At 40.3% G+C, this 27064-nt stretch overlaps 1 protein-coding gene across 4 annotated transcripts in view; it reads right to left on the bottom strand.

The window, feature by feature from the left end:
- The window catches only part of BLNK (B cell linker), a 130261-nt gene extending 103751 nt beyond the window's left edge, over nucleotides 1–26510 (bottom strand). For 2 of the 4 annotated variants that reach the window (XM_020794984.3, XM_020794985.3), the window contains exons 1-2: nucleotides 24058–24226; nucleotides 8420–8482 (exon numbers count right to left, since the gene is read on the bottom strand). In XM_020794984.3, the coding sequence (XP_020650643.3) occupies nucleotides 8420–8482; nucleotides 24058–24132 (138 nt within the window). In that variant the 5' untranslated portion in view covers nucleotides 24133–24226. Of the gene's footprint in view, nucleotides 1–8419; nucleotides 8483–24057; nucleotides 24227–26156 lie in introns of those variants that run through there. The other 2 variants (XM_020794990.3, XM_078391310.1) reach the window with 2 other exon arrangements.
- Nucleotides 26511–27064: the final 554 nt, after the last annotated feature.

Genomic DNA, 27064 nt, shown 5'->3' with positions numbered 1-27064 from the left:
GAAATAAAGTATAGAAAGCTAGTTTAAAATCTCTTGACTATCCAATGGGAATAATTTAATGTTTGAAATATTTTGTGAATGTTTGATATTTCAGCAATGTTAAATATGCTTCTAAAATCATTAATTTTACTGGAAACTGCAACACCATGGATTAAAGTTTTTTTCTCAAAGCTACTTATAAACATTTTAAGAATGTTACCTTCATGTTTACATCTTACTTGAAGATGTTTCCATAAACTTCAAGAACAAAAGTGCTAGACATCAAAAGAGATTCCTTTAATCTATATTTAATGCAAGACTGAGTTAGTTATATTTCTTTATTTTTCACATTTACATGCTACTTTTCTGGGATAAATCATACTCAGCATTCTGACATTTCTAGTTTTGGTTGGATAATTTTCTGTCAGGATATTTCAATAGACGAACTTGCCATTTCTGCAGAGGAACACAAAATTTATGTCAAAACCATTTTGCAACAGTTTGAGAGTAGAAATGTTTTCCTGATTTGTCTGCTGTGATAAATCAGGGCCTCCATGTCCTGGAGGGTGTTGTCTTTTATTTTATTTTTTAAGGATATGGCTTTGGAGTTTGTAAGAGCAGAGCAAAAAGGTGACACTTCTACCCTGGGAGTAAGAGACAAAAGATTTTTTTCTCCCTGATCTTTGAGGAGAAGAAGCCAAAAAGAAGTGTGCCTGCATAATCACAGTATTAAGACTATGGGATTCAGAAAACCAGCATGGTAGAGCAGTTAGACTGTTGGACCAGAAGGTGAGAGGCCATGTTCAAATTGTCACTGATCCATGAAGCTCACTGCATGATCTTCAGCCAGTCTCCATCTCTCAGCCTTTTAAAAAGTCTCATAGGGTTGTTATGAAAGTACATGTTGGGAGGAAAATATGCCATTGAATAGAATAATAATAATACTCTTAGAACTGTAGAGCTGGAATAAACTTTATGGAGCTTCAACTCAGGTTTTAAAATATGTCTCTGTGCTATGTTTGCTTTAAATACAGTCTGTGCCACCTTTTATTGCCTTTGCTTGTTATATGGGTCTATTTCTCTTTTTACAAAATCCTTGTGAGACTATAATATTTTACCACAGTGATGGATTTCATTTCTGCTTGAAAGCCTTTATATAAAGGATGACAGTGCTTCAAAGTATCTGGGAAGCTTGGGGGAAAAATAACATGAAGATGAACACCAATGTTTTCTCAACAGTCTCTAAGCATACATACTGAAGCTGTTTTGGGTCAGGTACCTCAGCTGTATAAATAGCTGAATCCTAAAAGCCACAATTCTGTTTATTTTCCTCCTAAGCTACCTGCTATGTTTAGGGTGCATTAGCTAGGCTACTTTTGTCACCAGTAACATCTAGTAAGCATTAATGACATTCTTTTAAAAAACCTTCCAGTTTATAAATGTGTATTGTCCTTTTGAATCCACAATTCAAAATGCCAGGAAATGGCCCAATACTGCTGCACAATATTGTGCCCATGTTGCCAGCAGGAAAAAAAGAGGCCAAGCTTTACATAGTAAAGGGCAGATTGTATGTTGACAAGCCAAGATGCTCTACAGGGTAACTTCTCGTGCTCAGTACCATTCACATTGTCAAAAAATAGCCCTGACAATCGCTTCATGTTTGGGTGAAAAGTGGTTAAGTGATGAAAAAAGGAGCTAGCTTCTTGGATTTCTTCTTGCTTTGTGAATAAGAGAGGAAGACCTAAAATGAGACAGACTGTCTCAATAAAGGAAGCTATAATTGTTCATTTGGAAGACTTGAACTTACTGGAAAAGTCAATATTGCTAGGAAGGTGAGGCAGTAGGAAGAGAGAACAACTTAACATGAGATGCTCTTGGTTTGCAAGATCTGAGCAGATCTCTTAATGATAGGCCATTGTGGAGGTAATTAATTCATATAGTCACCACATATCAGAAGTGACTTCATGTTTTTTCCTTAATTATGAATCCATTGTACAAAACAAGATGGATGGAATGGTTGAAACCATGACAAGATATAGGCAATAAAGCTCTACTAACATCAGTTAAGACCATCCCCAGCTAAAAAGCAAAAAAACAGTAATTTCATATCTTAAACAAGTGAGCTTCTGAATATTTGTTCTCTATTCTTTTAAAAATATTTTTACAGCAATGCACACAATCCCTTTACCTGTATAGTGGTGCCTCACAAGACAAATGTCTCACGGGATGAAAAACCCACAAGATGATTGGTTTTTGCGATCACTATGGTGCCTTGCAAGAAGGCTTCTATGGACATGCTTTGCAAGATGGTTTTTTCCCCGAGACTGATGCCTCGCAAGATGAAAACATTTCATTTGTCTTGCGAGGTTCCCATAGGAATGCATTGCAATGCATTCCTATGGGAAACTGCTTTTCGCAAGATGATTTTTTCACAAGACAGTGCTTCTCGCAGAACAAATTACATTCGTCTTGCGAGGCGCCACTGTACTAATGCCTATTTGGCCAGGAATGAGTTAAAAATCAGCTAATTGGGTCTTCACTGAGCCAAAAGTTCAGATTGCCCCAGACCTAGAGCTGTTTTCCACTTTGAAGACTTGTGTCAGGAGCCTGGTCTCAGAAAATCTGAGGGAGTGTTTATTGAAAGCACTAGGGCTGGGACAAACAATTGCTCTGTGCTTTTGTAATGCAGAAATACTTTGAATATGCCTCATATCTTGAATATTTCTTGACTCTTCAAAGAGAACCTGTCTTTTGACTGTTTCTGTGACCTTTCATTGCCCTCCAAACATCTCCCTTCTAACTCATGAAGCTACAACGATGTATCTACTTTGGAATTATCTTGCTGATAAACCTATTCTACACGTGCTCAGTACTTGTTTTATATTACAAAGTGGTTGTTTTTCCCTTTCGAAAGGCATTTTCAGAAGATCAACCACTCTCTTTCAAGATAAGCAAGTTTGATCTTTTTAATTTGTAGGAGCTACTTTAGCCTGGAAGAGCCAAAGGGGGCCCCCAGAGGCAAAGACAAGCTGCGCGATGCCTGAGAGGTGCTGAACAAGAGATTGGTCAACCGGGAGGGCTTGGCTGCAAACCAGCATCATGTTTGCACTAGGAAAGGCAGTTCTAATGTTTGCACCAGGACATCAAGGAGGGGAAGCTGGAAAGTTTACAAAGGGTGGCAGTATTCCACATTGGACTATAGCTGATTCCTCTATTAATGGCTTTGTGTGGAAAACTTTGTTATAGGAAAGTAATGTAAATTGTTCATAATAAATATTCTGTTTGTTGTTGGAACATTGACTCCGAGTTTTCTACTATGTGATGGAGGACACAAGGATGGTGTCTGTGGTCTCTATCCTGCCCCCCCCCCCCAAGATACATCCACTCATAGCATTAAAGGCAGAGAATCCCAGTAATACTTCTTCCTGGTATTAAAAATAAAATTACAAAAAATTAAATAATTAGCCATTTATCCTCTTTTCATGACAATCAAAAGCTACTGCCTTTGTTGGCTGCTGTATTGTACTCAATGGTAGAACGGCTCTGAATTTCATATGCAGCTGTCTTGAAATTAGGTGCTGATCCCATCCATTGGTGCCATATGAAAATCAATTAGATTTAATTGCTTGTTAAGGACTTTGGGCTAATCCATTTTGTTTTCATGGAAAAGAAAATGATGAAATTCCTTGCACATCATGATTTTTGTTTTGCTTTTGTTTTTCAGGCAAAAACATACTTTCTAAATCTCTTTGCTTTCTTTGTTCTCATATTTCTTTTCTAGAATGGAGAAATTCCTCTAATTTCACGTTGAAGGAGTCACTAGAGGTTTGTTGTATTTGTTATCTTTAAAAATAACATTTTATACAAACTGAGCATAGGAGAAATGTACCAGCTGAACAAAGAAAAGTATGCTTTAAACATAATTGCTAAGTCCACTGTTTCATCTTATGTCTGATCTTCAGGCAGCCAGCAGCTCAAATACTGGGGATTACAAAGTTCAAAGTCAGTTGCATCTTCCTCAAATGAGGCGTTAAAGGGAAAGACTGTTCTCCGTTTTCCCTGCCACAATGGGATTTCCTCAGAGTTTCATACCTTATCAGTCAGACTTGCAACTGTATGTGTTTACTTTCCTGTCATTTATCACGCACACATACATGTATGCACACTAAATGCAAGACGTCTGGGTGAGGAAAATCACATGTGATTATATTCTTCACCACTGGAGGGTAGACCTCTGTGAATAACCTACCAAACAGATCACCTCAATGGACCCTTTTAGTGGTTCAGTTAGGGTGCTTCCAAATGGATGATTTTTAACACTACCAATCCAGAGGCACTGTGCATGCATTAATTTTGTCAAGTTTTCCTTAAATTACTTTTTAATGGGGGTGGGGACTAAGAAAAGTGGTAAAGCAACACTGGAAGCAGGGCTCGATTAAGACTTGCTGAGGCCATAAATGATGTCCAAATACAAGAGGGTCCATAAAATTACCAGAACATAACTGCTAAGTTAACAGAAGCAGAAGGCAGTAGTTTCTTTATATTTAGAGGCCACTTGTAATTAAGGCCACTTGATTAATCTTAAAAGTGTTTTGAAAGCTACTGTGGTATAAGGGATAGAGAGTCATCCTAAGACTCAGAAGAAATGGGTTCGAATCTCCACTTGGCCATGGAAACTCACTCTCTCTGTGTGTGAATGTGAATGATAAAACACTTCTTCAACATCTCATGTCGCTCAAAAGCCCTGTTTGAGTCATCATAAATAGGAAGGAACTTGACAGCACATAACAACCGCAACAAAGGTACTACAATGCTTTTAAGTTTGTATTTCTTTTTATAAGAATGCAGATACTAGTCTTATGATTTTAAAAAAATCCAGACTCAAGTAACTGGAGATGCTTTGGTCTGTTTTATGGCACACTAGATGACTGCATGGCTTTTGTTCATTTTCAGTTAACATGCAATGCTTGACATATGATTGGAAATGACAGCTTCCCTTAGCAATAGTTTATATGTTAGCTTTCTTAGTGAGAGGCCTTTCCCTAGTAGTTAATGTTTAGGGTTGCACTTCAAAGATCTATGGCCATTTGCAGCGTCCCGATTTGGCATGCAGACCCTTTGAAATGCTTCAGCTAGCTCCCAATTTGGAAAATGCCTTCTAAACCAGAGCTGTTTGTAATCTAATTTAAGTTAAGAAATAAAGTGTAATGATATTCTGCACTCATTATTATAATTAAAGCAGAATTGATACATGCGCAAACATTTCCCTTGCAGAATTAATTGGGTGGCAGTGTTTGGGGTTTTGCAGTATACTGAATATTTGTATAAGGAAAGGGTCAAGGGATGGCAAAGGAAGGGAGAGGGCATGGATTATGTAGAGTAATAGACTCGGTGAGATGGAGGAATAAGTCACGGAGATATGTAGAATATGAAAACAGAACCTTGTTGATGAGCACAACGATTCTTAAGTAACCAAGCAGATGCTTGAAGGAACTCCATTGGTATGAAAGATCCTTCAAACTGGAAACTCTGAACTAGCCACTGCTTTAAGAAGAAAAACCTGGCATTGGAGGAATGTATGTACCAATTTATATGGGGAGAAAACAATATTTGAATTAGGCTGTACAAGGAATGCAAGTCTCTCACTCTGGCTGTGTTCCTAAGAATCCAACTGGTGTCCCCTATCCATTTTAAGCACTGGATTCTCTTTCTCTACATGGAAATTCATGTGCATATTTGTACACCATTTTGCAGAATGCACTTTCTTGCACACATTGTTCTAATGCATACATCTGTGAATGCATCTTTCCTATTGAGTTCATCGTCTTTATGAGCAATTTTGAAATGTGATTGTTTCCAGTTTTTCTGTAATGTGTCATTTTCTGTGCACGTTTCCCCCTCTGAAACACACCCCAAGTCTGAGAAGTATGTGGTTCCTGAGGCAAGACATACTTCTCCTGTTGCTAGTCCTGGGAACTGCAAAATTGGCATTTCTGTATGAAAATGTGAATCCCCAAATTTTCTTCTCCATTTCTGTACTGGACCACACACACCACACTTACCTCAATAACATAAGCTATTGAGACTTTAATTGCTAGGTAATGAGAAAGAGGTGGACTCTGAGGAACTTGAAGCTATTCTCCTCTGTGAATCTCAATACTTCTACTGTGTAGCAAAAAGAGAACTTTACCAGAAATTCTAAACTTTGCAACAAATTATGCACCTTGACCTATATAGACAAGGGGTGTCAGTTCCTGCCCCGCCTCCAGAAGTGGAATGCCTTCTAAAAAAACTTGCTCTTACTGTGTGTTCATCCGTTTCATATCATAAAAGGCACTCTAGCCACTTGTGCCTCTAGTTGCAATGCTGAGTTCAGGACGACCCCAGTGATTTTGAAGTAGTGCAGCCACCTCAAAGAGAGAGGCAATACCATTTAACTTGCCAGGTGAAGCAGTAGGATGATACAAATTTGTCTGAAGTAAAACCTATTTCAGGCATTAGGAATCTGAGTGAATTTGTGAAAACTGGAAGCACAACATTGCAAATCATGTAGAGGTGCTCTACAAACAGATGAGGGTCTCCATTTCAGAAAGTCATCCTCCTTCTGTAGAGGGTGACAGAAAGACGTCAGAAGTGGGCAGCCTAGTATGCCGTTCTCTTTTCATATTTACAATACTTATGAACAAAGTAGACAACCAAGCAGCTTTGCATTTAGAAGTACAGCTCCTTTACGTATTAATAGAAGTCTGTTAGTAAAATGACACTTTTTTTCACTTCCGGAATCTTGTAAAGTAGCTTGCTTCATTTTGTGGTTTATCATAGGCAGGTAAACATGGGCTTAATTTGAAAGTCTGATTGCTGAAGCACACAGGTCTAAGGAAATAACAGTCCTTGGAAGAACAATGTGCTGTCAGATTTGCAAAGCTCCTGTCTGATCTAGGAATCATCTCAGATTCCTAACACATGAATACAGGTTGAATCTCATTTATTGGCCTGTATCTAATCCATTAGAAGACTTAAGCACTGACTGAGAATCCTTGCTTCTTCAGCAGTATTTTATGGGGAAAAATAGCTATAAATGTGTGTCATCTACATATGAAAGACAACTCAGCACAGAGCAATTAATGTATGGACTACTTTTAAGAGGGTAGCACCACTCCCTCTTTCAAGAAAGGACTCATGTCCTAGATCCAGAAAGACATATCTCCCTTATTAGATATAACAAACTGGCAAAGTCTGAGCATTGCAAGTGATTGACTGGACTTGATAATCCACTTTGTCAGCCCTCAACAACTGAAAGACACCCAAGGAAACTCAGCCGGATGGTGCTCTGTAGCATCTCTCCTAATGGAACTGCGTGTACTGTGGAGTCCAAGTTATAATCTTAGTGACTTTACCTTCAAAGTGTTTTTCAGACATATCATAGCATGTTGCCAAGGATTCTTCCTAGACCAGGCTGAGTAGCACTTGGGAAAGCTTCAGTAGAGGACATGATAGTGATGGAAAGTAAATTCTTCTTTCCTACTTTACTATCACAGTAGTGAGAGCTGGACCATAAAGAAGGCTGACCACCGAAGAATTGATGCTTTTGAATTGTGTTGCTGGAGGAGGCTCTTGAGAGTTCCCTGGACTGCAGAGAGAACAAACCTATCCATTTTGAAAGAAATCAACCTCAAGTGCTCATTGGAATGACAGATCCTGAAGCCGAGGCTCCAGTACTTTGGCCATCTCATGAGAAGAGAAGTCTCCCTGGAAAAGACCCTGATGTTGGGAAAGTGTGAAGGCAAGAGGAGAAGGGGACAGTAAAAGACGAGATGGTTGGACAATGTCATCGAAACTACCAAATGAATTTGACCCAACTCTGGGAGGCAGGGGAAGACAGGAGGGCCTGGTGTGCTCTGGTCCATGGGGTCACGAAGAGTCGGACACGACTTAACGAATAAACAACAAAAATCACAGTACAGGATTGGTAAATTAAATTTAACTTCAGTTTAGTTGGACCTGGCATATGTTTTCCTCCACATTGTCTTCTCAGCTTGATTGATCTTATTAAGCACCGACAGAGAATTTTTAAGAACCAACAAAAACCCTTGATCTCTTGGCAGATGACTCTTTTCCCTCACTTTGCTCTTTATCTCAGAACCAGAAATGAATTCAAAGTCATAATATCAAGAAGTTGATGGGATGGCAAACACACCTGCACAAACACTTGAGAACATAAACGTTTGAAAACAATCGTCTTAGGCTCTTCTACTTGTATTCATTTCAAACTCATATTTGGGTTTTTCCATTTGTGGTGTTTTTACCACCCAAGACTATATATCTTGTAAAATTTGACCAATGCCATACTTTGTCAATATAATTTAAGCACTCTCCCCCTCCCAAAAAGGGAGATAATCTTTTTGTTCATTTTGCAAGAGGAGTTATAAAAATTACTTACCAAAAATCGAGCTCCGTCTATTTTTAATTTTTCCACTGTTCTGGCACAGTCATGCATTCCACACTGAAAGGGAAGAAGAAGGAAAAGATGATGCTCTGGTTGTGTTGTATATTACTAGATTAGGAATGAGCAAGTTTTGGATATTTGCATGTTATTGGACTACACCTCCCATCAGCCTTAATCAGCACACTCAGTGGTAAGGGATAAGATGGGAGTTGCAGCTTAGCAACATTTGGAAAGTGACAATTTGTCTATGCCTGTTTTAGATGGATGTCTTTCAGTCTATCATGTTTCTATGATGAACATCTACTGGCTAGAATTCTCTTATGTTTTTACCCCAGCATAAAACTATCAGTGTGAATCTCAGCGGTGAATTGTCAGAAGAAGCCAGTGTAGGTATTTGCAGTTGCACAACTCAAGACTTTGACCATTTTGGGTCACACAGCTTGGATTCTGGTCAATAGGTGGTAAGTTTAGAAGTTTCTATTGAAAGGGATGTCCTGCTATGCTCAAGTTTCAGTCCTAATGGCAGATGGTCAAATATGTCATAAGGGATGGCTGTGATGACTAGATGTTGGAAGTTGTGATTTGACACATCAGGAGGGCATCAAGTTTGAGAAGGCTGGAATAAAAACAGGCATTTCTCCGTCAGAAAACTGATGGTGGCTTGAAAGATGGACTTCTATTCCAAACCTCTATATTCATCCCATTCATGGCTGTGGAAAACAACTTCTGTATTTCATTTGGAGTGTAGGAATACACATGTATGCATGGCGTTAGAAATATATCATGAGGAATGACATATTTGATGTTTTACTAAAATGATTTACCTCAAAAAATGATAAACCAGATTTTTCTTCATTACCATACTTTTCTCTGTTTCCCCATTCTTTAGGCTTGCTGACCTGGCCACATTATGTAATCACAGGGCAGGGCTTGGGAACCCTTGGCCCTTCAGATGTTTTGGGAATTGTGCTAAGGTGTCTTCAGTACACATCAGTCCCATCAACATGGCTGAAAGTAAGGTACTGTGGGAAATGTAGTCTAATGTATTTAGGAATTTCAAGGTTTCCTATCCTTGTCACAGGAGATTACAGAAGGATTGATTTCCATACACAGAAACATTCTCATATTCTTGAAATGGCTACAGTGCAGTTTAAAAATTATTTCAGGGTCCACCTTCCCCTGCATTAATGTTTCTGGAGGCAGGCGGTGCATCATGGCCTCTGTACAGCAGGCCGAGGCAAAGAAGCAGTCCTGAAATGAGCAAAACCAGGGAGCTGGACAGGGGACTGATTGGATTTGTCTTCAGTGTGGAAGAGATTGTCACTCTCGAGTTGCCCTTCTCAGCCACACCAGACGCTGTTCCAAGACCTCCGTACAGAGCATGATACCATAGTCTCTCGAGACTGAAGGATGCCTACAAGAAGAAGAATTTTCTTCCAATATTTGGCATGTTGAGGTTTAAAGAGGAAGTTCAGACTAATGGAATTTTTTTTTGTGGTAAAGCCAGCAAACAAATTAGGAAAAAGCAAAGTCAGGGATAAATATGCCAGTGATATCAATGCTTTTTAAAAAAGCAAAATTTATGTATATCTTGGAGTTATATGGAGGAAAAAGATTGTGGAGTGGAAAGTACATGTATTGCTCAAAATAGTCATATAACATTTAACAAATTAAATAACCTACTTCTTGTGGCATCCTTGGAAAAATGTATTTTTGTATGTGCACAGTTACATAAGAGTGTTTATGGTTCCTTCCCCCCAATAACTTACCAAGAAAGTAAATGCTGCTAAACATGTTAGAATATCAGTAGTTCTATAATAAGTAGAACTCAACCTATTGCGAGATTAATCACTTGTTAGAAATGTGAATCTAACATGGATGTGGTTAGTTTACTCATACATAAAACTCTTGTTTTAGAAGCCAGGATATGAGAAGTGGCTGCTGTGTAGAACAGGAAGACAGAACTTTCCTTCCTCCCTGCACCCCTGTCCTTGTTGGGGCTTTATTACATTGCAACATCACCATGCCTGATACCATGGCTAAAATTGAAGTGTGTTTCAATGGCTACACAAGGCAAAGCTAAGCACACAGAAACTCAGCTTTTTGCTTTGAGAATTCTGTGTATCCTGAATGGCCAACAGGAACTACATATGCCTATTGGGTCAAAATTCCAGCTGCATCCCTTTGTTTTGGTTTTTGCCATATATGATTTGCTTTTTTAAAATAATTGTTCTGTCAAATGTAGCACTGTATCATATTCAGCAATGCGAGTCAGATGCTGGCAAAAGGGGGCTAAAAGGGGAAGCAAAAGAGGGAGAGGCAGGAAGGGAAGGAGAAGGGGCAGGGAAGCAAGCAAAATCCCATTCAGATAGAAAGTAAAAGAGGGGGAGAAAGAGAGAAAGGAATGAAGACAGTGGTCTCAATCATCTCCTGTTGTAATATCAATTCAGGGCTGTATCACCAGTTAGTTTATTTTTTTTTTCCAAGAGAAGAAATGCACCTCTGCATGAGTAAGATTCTTAGGGGAAATAAAGCTCCCTGGGTGATCACTTGACACCAGCAACAAAGGAAAAGACATAGAAGAATTATATGTAGATTTATTTGAATTGCTAAATAGAAATGTGGAACAGAAGGATGTGACCAAAGATGATGAGAAAGAAAAAGAGAGACGTAGGAGAAAGAAACCAGATAGGACATGGGCAAAGTGGTTGCCTGGATTTGTGATTTACACTGGCATTGTAGTGAAAGCCAAACCCTGGTGAGCTCTATCACTTTTCAGTATTTAGACTTGATATATAGGGCTTATGTAGATTTTGCGGGACAGCCGTGGCTTCATTATGATGAATCATTCCGTATGTGGAGTGTGCTTCACCCAAACCTTCATTGGATGAGCCCCTACTGGGCCTTTGGCTCCAGTATATGATGCCTGCCAAGCCCAACCTAGGTGATAGGTTTGATAGCAGACATTTTAACCAGAAAATGGCCCTGACTCAGAATCCCCATCTAAGAGCGCAGCAGGTGGTTCAGCCTTGCCTGCTCTGCTGGGATTACAATGCCAGGGGTGTCTGTGCTAGGAAGCCATGCCGTTTCACACATGAGTGCTCAGCATGCGGTGGACAGCATCCCAACGTCTCATGTTTCAGGGCTGGGGCCCAGTGACAGAGTAAAGGCCCAGGAAGCAGTAAAAAACCCAGTACTGATGGGAATAACTTGGGAAAATGGCCCCAGTCCAAATAGGGTGCAAGTCTTAGAAACCCGGTTGCACAATTATCCAATTAGAGAGGATGCCAGCTACTTTGGAAGGCTTTAGGTATGGCTTTCGCATACCGGTGGTTGGAAAGTGTAAGGCATTTTTTGCACAGAACTTTAAATCTGTTTTAAGTCACTGTTCAAGGAATGGAAGGCGTCATCCAGGAAAAGATAGCCAAGGAGGTGAAGGAAGGGAGAGTACTAGGAACCTTCGCAACATCTCCATTGGAGACTTTAAGGGTATCACCTTTAGGGATAATTCCAAAAAAGGCCCAGGGGGAGTATAGAGTAATACACCACTTGTCCTACCCAGAGGGGGCATCAGTTAATGATGCTATTCCTCAGGAGCTTTGCACTGTGCATCACCCCTCCTTTGACGAGGTGGTACGCACAGTGCGCAAGTGCAGTGTGGGGGCTGAGTTGGCGAAATGCAGCATAAAATCAGCTTTCCATATTTTGCCAGTTCACCCCCAAGATTTTGACCTGCTAGGATTTCATTTTCAGGGATGATTCTATGTGGATAGAGCTTTGCCTATGGGATGCTCTATTTCATGCGCAGCATTTGAGCGTTTCAGCTCTTTTCTTGAGTGACATCTCAGATGTAGAGTGGGCTGTAAATACACGGCCCATTATTTGGTTGACTACCTTTTTTGTGGTGAATGGAATATACAGGACGTTGTAGCTTTATATTGAACACTTTTCAATCAATGGCAGAAGAACTAGGTCTACCCCTGACTGAGGAAAAGACGGAGGGACCAGCAACATCCCTGACATTTCTCAGTATTGAATTAGATTCTGTACAACAAGCCTCTAGGCTACCGGGAAGCAAATTAGCTGCCTTAAAAATCAGGATAGCTTCAATGTTGCAAAAGAAAAAGGTGACCCTTAGAGAGCTTCAAGAGATTGTGGGCCACTTAAACTTTGCTTGTTGGGTGGTCAAGCCTGGGCACGCCTTTTTACGTAGACTTTGTGGAGCAATGAAAAGCCTACACAGTCCATTGCATAGGGCTAAAGTTGCACATGACATGAGAGAACATTTGCACATTTGGAGTCAGCTTTTAGAAGAGTTTAACGGAGTATCTTTCTGGAGAGGGGACGTAAGGCTCAAGGCGGAATTTCAGGTCCATTTGGATGTTGCAGGCTTGTTAGGGTTCGGTATCTATTTCAGAGGCAGATGTTGTGCCGGTAAGTGGCCAGATGACTGGCACCAAGCAGGGATCACCAGGGATTTCACATTCCTGGAATTCTTCCCAATAGTTAGCACTTTATGGCTATGGGCAGAAGAATGGGCAAACCCTGTCATGTGGTTTTGGTGTGACAATCAAGTAGTGATTTATATGATAAGTAATCGTACGTCACATTCAGAATGGGGTCATGGCATTGGTTAGGGCATTTACCCTGAGGGCTTTAAAATTTAATATATTGGTTCAGGTGCAACACATTCCAGGCACAGATAATAGCTAAGCTGACGCATTATCACGCCAACAGATCGAGCGGTTCAGGGAACTAGACCCAGGAGCCAATGAGTTCCTGGAGATTCTGCCCCCAGAGGTCTGGTAAGTTGGTGTGAGGATGCAGAAAGGGCAATAGGCTTGGCCCTGGCACCGAGGATGTGAAAAGGGCACTTGGCTGCGAGTATAGAGTTTCAGGAGTTTAGGAAATTAGTTGATTTAGAACCAGTTTGGACTGCCCTGGTGGAGCACATTCAGCAATTTATTGTTCACCTGAATAGGAAGGGACTGTCACCTGTATCGATACAGAGTAGGTCGTCAGCGCTTGCCTTTTACGCCAGGGTTCATGGTTATCCAGATTATATTTCAGACTACCATATAAGGAAAGGGGTAGAGTGCAAGATACTAGAGCTCCCACATCACCGGCCTTATTGGGAAATATTTGTGCGCAATGGGAACTCTTGTGTGGGGACGATTATGAAATCATTTTATTTAAAGTAGTGTCACTGTTAAAAATTTTGACGCCCTTAGGATTAGTGAGGCAGTTGCTGCAGGAAAAGGAGATAAAACCATGGTAGCATTACAGTGGTAGGACGTTAGGGTAATCGACGGGTTGGTCCGGATTCACATCCGCCGATCCAAGGCCAATCAACTAGGTAGGGGAGCTTACCTTTGGTTAGCCCACTGTCAGTTTGAAAACATTTGCCCAGTGAGGGCCACTGAGGCATGTATGGAGATTGGGGGACAGCAACAAGGCTATTTCTTTATACATAGGGACAGTCTACCATTGGCGAAATACCAGTTTTGGAAGCTAACTGACTTGCACTGAACAGGGCTGGCGTACAAGGAGTGAGATTTGGCACACATTCCTTTAGAATTGGTGTGGCATCCACTGCTGCAACTCTAGCGTACAACTGAGACAAAATTAAAAGGCTTGGATGGTGGTCATCATCCACCTAGGCAGGGGCCTGGTTCTGTTTTATCATTGCAGGTCTTGGGGTGATACTGAGGAGACAGCATGTTATGATCGTGGCCACAGTTACATTTTTTGGGTGGCACATTATGCAGCTGCATCCCCTTGGGGGAGCAGTTTGGGCCTCAGTGCTAGAGTTCACATTGAATGGAGAGGTCTGCGTGGTATGCAGTGGTGCCAGCTGCTCAGAGTGGTTGCTGTGGGCTGGTTTCCTCCAGATGTGTTATATACCTGGGTGGCAATGATTTGGCAAGGCATAGCGGAAAGGCCTTGATCTTGGATATGCTATGTGAGCTAGCATGGCCAAAGGCCAAATATCTGACTATAAGCATTGTTCGGTTGACGATCATCCCTCAGTTGGCATGGCGAGGTGCCCGGAATTTTTTGCCCATTCACGCTGCCCACAGGAGTGTTAGTGGGGAAGTCTGCAGAGCGGTCTGCAGTGGCCTTGGATTGGTGATTGAGTTTTTTAAGAACGATGGTGTCCATCTGTCCGATTTGGGTTTGGATATCTTCTTGGAAGACATCAAGGGGGGGCCTGCTTGCTGAGCTCAATAGGCTCAATGGCAGGCATGGGACTTAGCATGGCTAGTCCCTATGCTGTGGTGGGTAGTGCAGATAATACAGGTTTTTGGTGAGTCCCATAGCAGTCTCAGGTAAGGTGTAGCTCATCTGAACTTCCAGAGCTGCAGATCGTGCGGTTACAGTGCTGGGGTGGGAAATATGTGCTGGGGCCACACCTGGGCCAACAGTGAACAAGGAGAAGGTGGCTTGAGGTCAGGGGGGTGGTCAAATTGGGGCCAGCTGGGTTCTCACTGTCTTTATGACAGTTGGAAATGGCCACGCATTCAGGTGCTGCAGCTCAGTGCTCTTCGACTTGGCGTTCTTTTTTTTTTTTCCTTTTTTATATATTTATTTATGAACAGGGATAAAGGGTACAAAAAGAAAGAGAGGATAGAGAAGGAAAAATGGTTTTGGGGAATAGGAGAGCATAAAGTATAACATCATCCAATCAATTCATATTACTAATACATATCAACTTTTTGCTTTTTCACAGTTTGATTACCCTCCTGCTTTTATCTTATCATTTAATTTTAATTTTATTCTATGTTATTCCAACATTGTCTGGTAGCTGCTGCCATTTATACAATACATCCCATCGTTCAGTTTCTTTTTGAATTGAACAGTCTTTCAGCCCATCTGACAGAATATCCATTTTTTTCACTTCCCATATTTTCACCATAAGATTGTCTGGTTTCAGTATCTCTGCCTCCTTAAGATTTTTGTCATAATGCTTTTTAATTTTGGAAGCTGCATGGGTCACTGGATAACTCTCTACTGCATTCATATTACCTGGTGTCATGTCTAATACAGACGATTCTAAAGTTTGTCAACTTCATTTAAGCTTTGTTTGGCATCTACTGTCCCCTCTTTCGTCCCTTTCATCAAATCTTCTATTTTGCTAAGACCTGCATTCACTCGCTGGAACCCTGTTAATATTAGCCTTTGTATATTAATCTGCCATTCCTTTTCTATTTCTTGCACCACTATTCCAGAACTTTGGGATTGAACAGACCAAGTCTCCATTTGTTCTTTTGAATTTTTGGGGTCCATCTCAGGCTTTGGGGTTTGTATAAATACCACAATAATCACCCCCTAGAAATCCTTCCACAGTTTCCACAATTTTATCAACAATTCAAACCCCTCATCATAAACCTCCCCTTAGATCTCCCTCCAATCTTTATCCAAATATTGTAATATAAAAATCAACTTTTAGCCCAGCAAATACAATATCAAATAGAACCGTGACGCAGTTATTTCTTCTTCTCCTGGGTTCAGCAAGCTTCTGTTATTAGACACACGTGGTCTGCAGTCCGACAAACAAAACAACAATCATAAAGTCTCAAACTGTCCAGTAGATTGTCCTTGGAGCTCGTCTTGTGATCTTCATTAACCCCTTAATGCTCCTTAGTCCAGTCGGCCACGTCAGCTCCTTCTCCCGAAAACCACCAGATTCTATTATTTATAGTTCCCAAAGTCCAGAGAAGGCAAAGAGTAACGTATCCCAGCCACACTGCATCCACCGAAGTCTCTTAAATCCAGTCAGACGGTGTTGCTGTCTGGGATTCTTCTCCAGAAACATAAGATTTATTTTTCCATCTCAGACTCTCGGCTTTAGAATCAGCCTGGTGTTTTAAGAGTTCACTTGGAGAAGCTTAGTTTCGCTTTTGAGTCAGACTGATAAGATAAACCCGCCGCTGCATTTATTCTTTCAGCCAAATATTTTCATTCTTATTTCAGCTTAATGAGGCTGTTTCATAAATCAGAGGCTTCGGCTTACTTACTTGTTTTATATTATTAGTTTATATTGATTGCTCTCCTCTCCCCCGGTAAAGGGTTCCTCGCGGCTCAGTGCCAAAAAATGGCGCCCGCTCCAGTCCGTGCACGGTGATTTCTTCAGAAGAAAAAAGTCCGGGTCTGCCTCCCTTTCTTCTCCTTCTGCTGCTCACCATCTGCTTCAGAGAGACTTCTTCTAGACTCTCCTTTGATCCCCATTTCAAAAGGGGGATCCCGGGCCGGAGGGTTCCAGTTTTTTCCAGAGAGCTCTTCTCTGGAGTTGCTGGCAGCACCGCAACAAAGCCCCGCCTCCCCGCAACAAAGCCCCGCCTCCGACTTGGCGTTCTTTATGGATGTTTTTGTGTGTATTATCTGGTGTTGTGAATACCTCCGGCGGAGTGAATATACTCTACAGCAATTGTGAACTTATGAGGATTGGATTGCAATGTAAACAGGAGATAACAGCTAAGTTTATTTGGAAACATGGCATACCATCAGAGATTGCAAGGTCCCCTGGCTCTCTGTGGACTGTAATTCCGACAAAAGCGAGAGTGAGAAGGAAAAGGAAACGTAAGGAGAGGAAGAAGAAAAGGGGCTGTAGGGCTGGTGTTTTGTATAGGCTGCAAAAACAGACAAAGCGACTACCACTCCCAAGTCTCTTTCTGACTAATGCCAGATCAGTGGCAAACAAGATGGATGACTTAAGGTTACAGGTCTCCTCAAGTAAGTTTGTAAAAAACTGTTGCGTGCTGTTAATCACTGAAACCTGGCTGAACCCCACTATTCCAAACACTGTTATTGATATGGAAGGTTTTTTATTACATCGTTTGGACAGAGACAGGAATGTGGGGAAGTGCAGAGGAGGAGGATTGTGTGTGTTTGTTAGAGAGAGCTGGTGCACAAACTCAGAGATTATAACACGTCATAGCTCTTTGGAGCTGGAATATCTGTCTGTTCAATGCAGACCTTTTTACCTTCCACGGGAATTCAGCGTTGTTATTATTCTTGTTGTTTATATTCCGCCGGATGCAAATGCGGATTTGGCGCTGGGTCATCTGGGCGATGAAATTGGCAACTTGCAAAGTAAATTTCCGGATGCTGTATACATTATTGCAGGAGACTTCAATCATGTAGATCTACGTGCAGTCCTCCCCAAATTCCATCAACATGTAAGGTGTGCTACTAGGGGGCTGAACACCTTAGATAAGGTCTACACGAATATTGCAAATGGATACAGGATATTACAATTGCCACACTTGGGCCAGTCTGACCATATGTCCCTGTTTTTAGCTCCGGAGTATATTCCTCTGAGAAAACAGTCAGGGCCAGTAGTCAAGACAGTGAAAAGCTGGCCGGAGGGAGCAATGGAGCAGTTAAAGGACTGTTTTGAACAAACGAATTGGGAAGTTTTTGACCATCCTGATCTGGAAGAACATACAGCTGCAGTGTTAGGGTATATGGCACACTGTATTGACACGGTCACAGTGGATAAATGTATCCGGGTTTATCCCAATCAAAAACCTTGGATGACCGGGAAGGTTAGACGCCTGTTGTATGCTAGAAATAAGGCTTTTAAGTCTGGGGATGATCTAGACTACAGTGCAGCAAGAACGAATTTGAGGAGAGGCATTAAGCAAGCTAAGGCCGAATACAAGAGGAGAATTGAAGACTGCTTTCTCAGCAATAACATGAGGCAAGTTTGGCAGGGGGTTCAACAACTAACAAACTACAAAGCAAAAAAGGTTTCCTCGGGCGGAGGTGTGGAGGTGGCTGAGGAGTTGAACAACTTTTTTTGCTCGATTCGAGATCAATCAAACTGAAACTGTTCATTTGCCATCATTTACTCAGCAGAGTCCCCCCTTCATTGTGAATGAGCAGGATGTGAGACAGACTATGAAAGTGGTTAACTCCAGAAAAGCAGCTGGACCCGACTTAATTCCTGGTCGGGTGGTAAAAGACTGTGCTGATCAGCTAGCTGGGATATGGACTGTAATTTTTAATCGATCCCTGACACTATGCGCAGTTCCCGTCTGTCTCAAGGCTTCCGTCATCGTTCCACTGCCTAAAAAGTTGCCTACAAACAGTCCGAATGACTACAGGCCGGTGGCACTAACTTCAATCTTAATGAAGTGCTTTGAGCAGTTAGTTCGGAAATATATTATCTCCTGCCTTCCTGATCCCTTTGATGGGCTTCAGTTTGCTTATAAAGAAAATAGATCAACCGAGGATGCAAACAATACTGTGCTTTATATGGCTTTATCCCACTTGGAAACACAAGGGAATTATGTAAGAATGCTGTTTGCGGACTTTAGCTCTGCTTTTAACACCATTATACCCCACAGATTAATAGACAAACTTAAAGATCTTGATTTTCCAGATTCTATCTGTCTGTGGATTTTGGATTTTTTAACAAATCGTCCACAAAGGGTTAAACTGAATGACTACATCTCTACTGACAAGATACTCAGCACTGGCACTCCACAAGGCTGTGTCCTTAGTCCACTACTGTTCTCCATTTATTCATCAGATTGCACCAATAACCATCCCAGTAATAGGATTATCAAATTTGCAGACGATACTACAATAGTAGGACTTATCTCTGGGGATGATGAGTTTGCGTATCGGGACGAGGTATTACAGCTATCCCGCTGGTGCAAAAAAACACAATCTTTTATTTAACATCCAAAAAACCAAGGAATTCATAGTGGACTATAGGAAAAAAAGAGCAGACATTCAGCCACTGTATATAGATGGAGTTTGTGTGGAACAGGTGGTTGAATGTAAGTTTCTTGGGACTATCATAACAAATGACCTGACTTGGAGTGCAAACACCGCTGCGTTAATCAGGAAGGCACAACAACGGTTGTATTTTCTAAGGATTCTTAGAAAGCAACAATTGACTGAGAGTTTGTTAATCACCTTCTATCGGAGTTCGATTGAGAGCATATTATCCTACTGTCTCTGTGTATGGTTCACGAGCTGCACAGTGGCAGAGAAAAAGGCAATTCAAAGGGTGATTAAGACGGCCCAAAACATCATTGGCTGTTCACTCCTCTCTTTGGAAGAATTGTATAAGAACAGATGTAAGAGGAAGATATCTAACATACTGAAAGACTCCTCTCATCCGGGATATCAGCTCTTTAAACTATTACCATCAGGAAGGAGATTCAGGGTATTGAAAGCAAGGACAAGCAGATTCAAGAACAGTTTTTACCCAAGTGCAGTATTGAGTTTAAATGCGGGGCCATAGGTTTTTGGTGGAATTTTAATTGCTGAGAGAAAACGGGGTATCTATATTTGGATGGTGAAAGTTGTGTATATTTTAACTTTTTTTTGTAGTGTTGTCCAGTTTTACCTTGGGGAAGAGCACCTCATTTCGTTGCACCCACTTGTGAGCGCAATGACAAATAAATTTCTTATGTCTTATGTCTTATGTCTTTATAACGATGAAAACCTGGGGCCAGGGACTTGCCCATTTGTTGGTTAAGGGGTCTGTTGAGACATCTATGCTTAAACCTGATTCTGCACTATGGCAGGACTCCCCTTTGCCAAAAGATGGCAACAATGATTAATTTAATAAAGTGTGGGCTGTGTTTAATCCATAATTTGGTATTGTGTCTTTTTTCCGGGGTAGGGAGGGCAAATGCCTATCATTTGCTTTATGTTTATTTCTGTTGTAAGCTGGCCAGAGTAGTGGTTTGCCACTAGATGGGCAGGTTAGATGTTCAATAAATAGATAAATAAGTTGAAAGGGACAGTGTGGATTTCTACAACAAGATCATTAAACACTTCCGAGTGAACAGCTAAAACAATGTCAGCTGTAGAAAGGGCCGTGGGCTTGGTATATTAGCTTACAATCAACCTGAATAAAACTGACGGTATTTTGCAGTGTAGTTGAGCCCTCAATATTGTGTCCAATATACTCTTGTAGGTGCATTGTTTTAATTTCTGTCTTTGCAGGCCATTAACAATGAGCTGTGGTCCTGCACATATGTGAAGGTGTTTCTGTGTTCGTCATTCTGACCTTCTGTTTCAGCTATGCATGTGCCTATGGCTGTACTGCCCTATTCTGGGAAAAAGTATTTTATGTCACATCATGTCATGTCATGACATATTATTCCATTTCTTCTTATCCCAAGGGTTTGTGTTATGTAGCAGTGCTGCTTCCTGTCTCCTCCTCCTGTAGGTTAACCTGTTATGCATTAAATCCACTAATGAATACCAGTGACAGAAGACTAGTTGAATCAATGGTACATGTGAATGTTAACTCACTCAGTAGGTCTTCTCCAGTTATGGATAACAGTTGGATTTCACCTTTCAGTGTTGACTTCCTATCGCTTAAACATCTGTTACATCCCTCTTTCAGAAATATGAAGTAGCAGCTAAAAAGGTGTTATGAAAACTGTTCAGGAAGGAAAGTAGAAGGACTAATACCAAATGCAAGAGTTTTGGTGAGGGAGAAGAGGAACAGGGAAAGAAGAACACTGTGCAGGCAGACTTCTCTGGGTTGCATCTGGAAGAACATAGTGCTAACCCAGGCTCTCATTTTGGAGTACATCTATTACAATTGAAAACTTCAGGTGTAATATAGTTGACTATCAGAGGCAGCTATTGTTCCTAATTTAAAAGGTGATTAGTGCTGAGCATGGATGTAGGGAATTGCTGTTTGCTCCACATTTTAAACATAACTAACTTAATTTCCACTTCCTGAGTAAAATACGGACTAGAAAACTGTTGTCTCAAGGACTGCGTATTTCTCCAAATTTTGCAATGCAGTTCTCAGCTCAAAATGTGCATGAGAATCATCAGTCATTTGAGTTTATTTCACTTATTTATGAATACTCAACCATTTACACCTAATGACTGCAAGGCATATAACATAAAAACAGTATACAATATCAATATACAATGTGTGAACTGCCTGTAAGAACAGACTACAAATGGTTCATTAAAATCTCGTGGCGTTTCTGTTCAACTATGCTGAGAAGACTTGTCTTCAGTTATGTGTCTAAAACCAAGAGCTGTTGGCGCAATCTAATAATTGAGGGAAAAGTTTTCCACAGAGTGGTGGCCATCACACTAAACCCCTTCCTCATAAAAGCTGTGGCACAGATTTCAGGTGTGATGGGGGTCTATAAGTGAAAAAGGGGTCTCTCAGGAAGGCAGGCTTCAACCCAGAATGCATATACTAGAGGAAACAGCACACGAGTGCACATGTATTAGGAGGATAAAGAGTTTAGGATAATAAATGAAAGTGCATGTCTTTTTAAAAGAAAAATTACACATTGGAACAGAACAGGACTGAATGGATATTTAAATAAATAAATGCAGAACTGGCACAGACCAGAAACGGGTGGATTTTATCCAGCTGATTAAATTCACCCTGTGCATTACTCAAACCTATCATGCAGGTTTACTTTCAATTGTCTGGGTGACTTGCCACTTGGGTTAGGCAAGGTTAGCATCCCCCCCCCACACTACTGCCTTGAAATGGTGGGAGTTTTATCTGCATGCCATTAATGTACATGGTGGCAAGTAATGAAGCATAAAAGTGACATCATTGCCATATATATAGAATTAACATGATTATAATGAATGAATCATAACAGTGTCAGTTTGCAGGCTCAATTTTCTTTTCTACACAGGACTGCTTCATAAGGGATGTATGTACTGCAAAGGAGAAGGATGAAAGAAAATGCAGTGTAATGGGATTCTTAGCAGTCATGTCATACATAATCATTACATAAATACATAAAAGTTAAAAATAAAAGGTTTGCCCTCATGATATTCTTAATCCATTAAGAAGTATGTATATTTAGGAGAACATTGTATACAATAAAACAGCATTCACAAAGCATCTTTTTAACACTGAATTGGTATCAATAGCAAACAGTTGTTTCTAAATTTCCAATTACAGGTTGTTTCCAGACTTAGTCATAATTGGAGCAGACCACTGAAATCCGTGGTTAGACTTGACTCATGTGAGTCTCATTGATTTCAATGAGTCTGCTCTAAGTTTGTTTGCTCTAAGTATGAATATATCCGGATACAGCCCTCTACTCTTTGAAAAGCTATGGGCAATAAAACAATGTGCAATTTAAGTTGGTTGAACATGCAAGTTGTGTTTTATGGATAAATGGAAGCAAGTTGCTATGGGAAATTATTTTTAATAATTTAAAACAGCTCACTGAGACATGAAGTGTATTATTCCCTGGTCTGCACTGCATGATTTTTGGGGAGAGCAAGGTCTGAGCTGGTTTATAAAGAAACATGAAGCATGTGTTTTAAACAAGCAAACAAACAAGCTTGAAAACACTGGGAAGGGGCTCTACACAGTACAATAAAATACACAAACTTATTTCCTATCTTTTGGCAGGTTTCTGTAATAGCAAGCTGCTTTATTTGGTGGAATGGCTCAGTGATTTAGATATCTGGATGTGGAACCAGAGGCTGGGAATTCAATTCCCCACTGTACACCCCAGAAAAAGAGCCAGCCTGTGTGGCCTTGGGCAAGCAGCACAGTCCCAGAATGCCACTAGAAGAAGGGAATGGGAAACCACTTCTCAGTACTTGCTACCTAGAAAACCCTTAAAAGGCTCTCCTTAAGTTAGAACTGACTTGACAGTACAGAATTATCATTAAGCTGCTTTAAGCACAAATTTAATTGAAGTAAGTTCTCAGAAATCCAGGACTTAGCTAAATAGAATTGTCAACAAATATGGTCAGAGTTGGATTAAAAGACGTCCATTGACATTTCATAACATTTTGGCCACACAGACCGACCCCCATCTCCTGGGTCCACAAGCACTCATTTGCTTGTAAGGGGCAAGTAGCACAGTGTGGTGTTTGCAATAAACCTACTTGCTAGGAAGCTGCTCCAGGGATGAGAGAGCCTGTGGCTCTCCAGTTGTTGTTATGCTATAGCTCTATCCAGCACTGTCAATATTAAAGGATGATGTCCAGCAACATTTGAACAGTCATGTGTTCCCTATTCTTGATCTGCCACATGATCCAACCTGCTGTTTTAAAATGTGCCAGGTTAATAACAATGGAGTCTATCCCAGGACACACAGAGAAGACTGGGAGACCCAGAGAGATTCTAGAAGGAAGAATACATGCTAGTTATGGCAGCAAGGAAAGAAAGAACTTACATATTAAAATCCATACCAGTCAAGCTATTCTTGACCTTCTGATTACAGTGTGGATTGTGCACATATCCAGCATTCTAAAACAACTGAATATAATTAGTCAATTCTGCTCACAGGATGTCTCCTGGTTGCAACTACTGTGTTTCCCCCAAAAATAAGACGGGGTCTTATATTAATTTTGAGCAAATTAATTATATTACTTCTATTACGAGGATCCTGAAAAATCCTACTAGGGCTTATTTTCAGGTTCGGTCTTATTTTCGGGGAAACAGGGTAAGAGACACTCCTTCTTGCTTGGACTTAAAGCAGAAATGAAAAGGTTAAATAACCATTAAATAAATAAATAAATAAATAAATAAATAAATAAATAAATAAATAAATAAACGGTTAAATAAATAACCGTTAAATAAATAAATAATTTACTGCATGAACCCTGGGAAGTCAAATGCCTGGAGTCTTATATCAGAGCAGTACCTGTCTCAGGAGATCTGCAACTTGGAAAGGAGTCCAGCTCTCACATTCTTCTCGAAAGGGTAGTTTTGTGGCCATGCTGGAGTCTAACAAGGAAGAACTGGTCTGCTTCTTGTAATACTAAAACTGTCTACTTTAGAAAAAACATCATGCACTGAATTCTGGAAGTCATTAGAGGAAGTTGCCCTTGCAACTCCTTCCCCCCCCCCTTCGTGGTCATCATTGCTTAAATTACAGATGCAGCGGCTTTCAAACTTTTAGAATGTCACTACTGTATAAGAATTTCTGCACAGAGTTTAATGCAAATAATTCTACTCATACTTTCAGAAGATGTTCCCTATCTTTCTCTGATGACTGTGCCAAGATGTTAAAGCCAACTCACTGCAAAGTTCAAAAATATTAGATCTCTAGACCTGATAAACAGCATGTCCTTTGTGTCAGTGAGATGCCTTTGGTGGAAATAGCTTCTTTTGTCCTCAGCTTATTCCTAATGGTACACTACCAATAATAAGTACATTGAGCTGTGTTAGTACATTGGAGTATATTGAACAATGGGAGTTTTCAAAAAGAACACAGCAAAATCTAAAATGTGGCCCACAGAAGTGGAAAACAGGGAAGTCTGACACCCTCATGACTTCTGCCCTACAAGCAAGAACTTAGCAAGGCAATGAGTAGGTCAGAGGCTACAATACTGAGATGTATTTTTTGGGTTCTTTCTCCAAGAATTGCTCTGTTAAGATGGAAAAGTTTCATTGTTGTGCAAGTTATCTTTGGAACTTGCATGTCTATCATCTCACACTCACACAAAGGAAGGCAGGGTATAAATGTACAGTGGTACATAGGTTTATGAATATAATTTAATGCATTCTTTGGGATGCTTTGTATTGTGAAAAGTTTGTAAACCAAAATGTGGTTTCCTATAGAAATTATTATTATTATTATTATTATTATTATTATTATTATTATTATTATTATTATTATTATTATTATTATTATTATTATTATTATTATTATTATTATTATTATTATTAATTTAATTTATATCCCGCCTATCTAGTCGTGGTGGACTACTCTAGGCGGCCAGAAATGCATTGAAAACCAATTAATTCATTCAGAAGGTCAGAAAAAAGTAAAAAGTCTTTTATCTGTTCAAAACTTTTTATAAAGTGCACTTTAAACCAGCCCACAATGCAGAACACACAGTAAAAGGCATGCAAACTATGAAGCTGAGCTCCCTACCTTTCCACCGCTTGAGAAATGCACCAAAAAAGTTCCAAAAAGTCCCCAAACCACTGCAAAAATTTTCTAGAATGGCTCTAAAACTCAATGCAAAAGCCGCTCCAACACCTCCACATCTGGCGCCACATGCTACCCAATGATGCCAGCGTGCATGGAGGCAGTGCTATAAACCTCCCAGGAGCAATGCATCCTGGGGAAACTTGCTTTGTATTGCGAAAAAAATTCGTAAACCAAATTTTCAATGGATTTTCATTCGTAAACTGAAAATTGCGTTAACTGAGGTGTTCGTAAACCGAGGTACCACTGTAACTACATAAACATGTATTTATTGTGTTATCAATGTATATTGGACAGCATCAGAGATAAGAAAGGCTATTTGGATTCAGAAATGCTCAGCCAGCATTGGCAGTGGTGATACTTGAGGTATTTAGAAAGTTGTGATCCAGAAAAGTAATTTTTCCAAGCTCTGATGCCCCCTAATATATATATTGGCTCAAATGAAACCCATTCACAATAACAGAAAACTCAGATCCTGATTGTTTACAGAGTTAGTCAGTGTACATATGAATTTAAGGATGGTTGCAGTTTAAAAATATTAAAAGGATATTCTGAGAGCTGGACAACTTGAAGAGTTTTCAGCAGAAAACAAGCAATCGAGAAACAATACAAGGAGAGAGGAGAAGGGCAAAGTCACACAGGAGCCACAGTGAAATCCCACTGTGGTCTTGTTCTATTTTATAACTACAGGGCTACCGGAATTCTCCTTTGTAAAGAGCTTTCAGTAACAGGTATATCACTTTTTCTTCTCTTTTCTTGCTAAACAAAATAAAATAATAAAATAAAATGATGAAACAGAGCCTTACCATTTCAAAACAAAACTGCAGCAGTAAAGCTAGGCATCCTTTTGATGATCTTCTGCTAGTTTCACATGGGAATCCTGAGTCACTCTGATACAACAAATGTAAAAGTTTCCACACAGACTGGAGAGCAGGGATATTCTATTCAGCATCCTGTTTTCCTCTTTCCTGTTTACTTTTTCTCCATGTGCTAATATATTTTTAAGGATAAAGTTGTATGTAATTATTTTAAAGTCTGCTCCTCATCGTCTGGCATTTTCCGTAGTCTCTGCAGGCAAAGAATGAGCGATTTTAGGCTATTTCTGAAAACTCCCTCTTTCATGCCGTACTTCCAGTTACAGGAAGCAAATTCCAACTTTTGTTTACATGGATTGACTGCCGTGGTCATTAAGACGAGGTCTTGCTGTATCCAATAAAGCAGAAGCTAATTGGAAATTAGACTTCTAGCTTACTTGCTAAAGCTGCAGCAACTTGCTCCCATGTGTATTATCATTTATCATAAGAAATATGCAACTGCCTTTAAAATCAATATAAACATTGTACAAGTAGCAACTTACAAGACACTGTGAGTATTTCTTGTGTCAGTCCATGAAGTAGTTTATTAAGAAATGTAGTAGTTAACAAAAATACATGGATGTTGGCATGAGCATATTAGGTTTTGCCAAGTTGCTTCTGATTTACAGTGGTGACCCTAATGGGATTTTCAAGGTACATGGGAAATTGAAGTTGTGATTTTATCAGTGCTGCCACCCCCACAGAGAGAGTCTCCATGGCCGAGTGGAGATTTGAACCCAGGTCTTTTAATCCTTCACTCCATCCACCACACCACATTGGCTGAGCACCACAGAAACCTGCATATAAAGCATTTAAAGATCAACATACTGCTTGGGTATTTTACGTCTTGTATGAAACTG

The sequence above is a fragment of the Pogona vitticeps genome, chromosome 3, assembly GCF_051106095.1.
Source record: "Pogona vitticeps strain Pit_001003342236 chromosome 3, PviZW2.1, whole genome shotgun sequence".
Classification (NCBI taxonomy): Eukaryota; Metazoa; Chordata; class Lepidosauria; order Squamata; family Agamidae; genus Pogona; species Pogona vitticeps.
The sequence above is the reverse complement of the archived record's forward strand: the minus strand, read 5'-3'. Positions and strand labels throughout refer to the sequence as shown.